This window comes from Gymnoscopelus microlampas, assembly GCF_963454915.1.
Source record: "Gymnoscopelus microlampas genome assembly, chromosome: 10".
Lineage (NCBI taxonomy): Eukaryota > Metazoa > Chordata > Actinopteri > Myctophiformes > Myctophidae > Gymnoscopelus > Gymnoscopelus microlampas.
The window spans coordinates 55,676,486-55,677,432 of NC_139947.1; the positions used below are offsets into that span (position 1 = coordinate 55,676,486).

Consider the following 947-nt stretch of genomic DNA (forward strand, 5'->3'; position numbering starts at 1 on the left):
AAAAAACTCAAAACAGACTTCCAGCTCCTTTCAGTGGAGATGCTTGTCATGTACAGAAGTGATGATAACAGTGCCCTGGCGCCCTCGTCAGGTGAACGTTTGAACAGCGTCTGATGTCTCTCTCTCTCTCTCTCTCTCTCTCTCTCTCTCTCTCTCTCTCTCTCTCTCTCTCTCTCTCTCTCTCTCTCTCTCTCTCTCTCTCTCTCTCTCTCTCTCTCTCTCTCTCTCTCTCTCTCTCTCTCTCTCTCTCTCTCTCTCTCTCTCTCTCTCTCTCTCTCTCTCTCTCTCTCTCTCTCAGGTGTTAACAGAGGTCAGATCAGAGAACCAGAGGCTGAAGGATGAGAACGGAGCTTTGATCAGAGTCATCACTAAACTGTCCAAGTGAACGACAACACAAACATGTTTCCATGACAACACAAAGACATGTTTCCATGACAACACAAAGACATGTTTCCATGACAACACAAAGACACATGTTTCCATGACAACACAAAGACATGTTTCCATGACAACACAAAGACATGTTTCCATGACAACACAAAGACACATGTTTCCATGACAACACAAAGACATGTTTCCATGACAACACAAAGACATGTTTCCATGACAACACAAAGACACATGTTTCCATGACAACACAAGGACAGCTTGAAGATCCATCTATAACAGTGGTTCTCAGAGTGAAACATATCAAGGACCCCCATAACTCTGAGAGTGTACAAATGGAACCAAATGGACCCGTAAGGGTCCATTTGGTTCCATTCGTATACACTCTGGTACATTCGTACCCCCTCAAGGAACCCTGGGGGTCCCTGGACCTCACTTTGAGACCCACTGAACTTCATAACATCATAGGATGGACGTCTCAACTCCATCATCATGGAAGAAAAGGTTGTAACTAAAGCACATCCACAGTGTCAGGCTGTTCAGGGTTAGGCCCACCAGGC

The 947-nt window shown here is 45.4% G+C and overlaps 1 protein-coding gene across 2 annotated transcripts in view; it reads left to right on the forward strand.

Moving 5' to 3' along the window:
- ppp1r12b (protein phosphatase 1, regulatory subunit 12B) overlaps positions 1-701 on the forward strand; it is a 13,413-nt gene extending 12,712 nt beyond the window's left edge. For both annotated transcript variants that reach the window (XR_014601625.1, XM_084068808.1), the window contains one exon: positions 299-701. Coding sequence is in view for 1 of the 2 variants with exons in the window: in XM_084068808.1 (XP_083924934.1) it covers positions 299-385 (87 nt within the window). In the remaining variant the exon portion in view is untranslated. The remainder of the gene's footprint in view (positions 1-298) is intronic.
- The last annotated feature ends 246 nt before the right edge of the window (positions 702-947 follow it).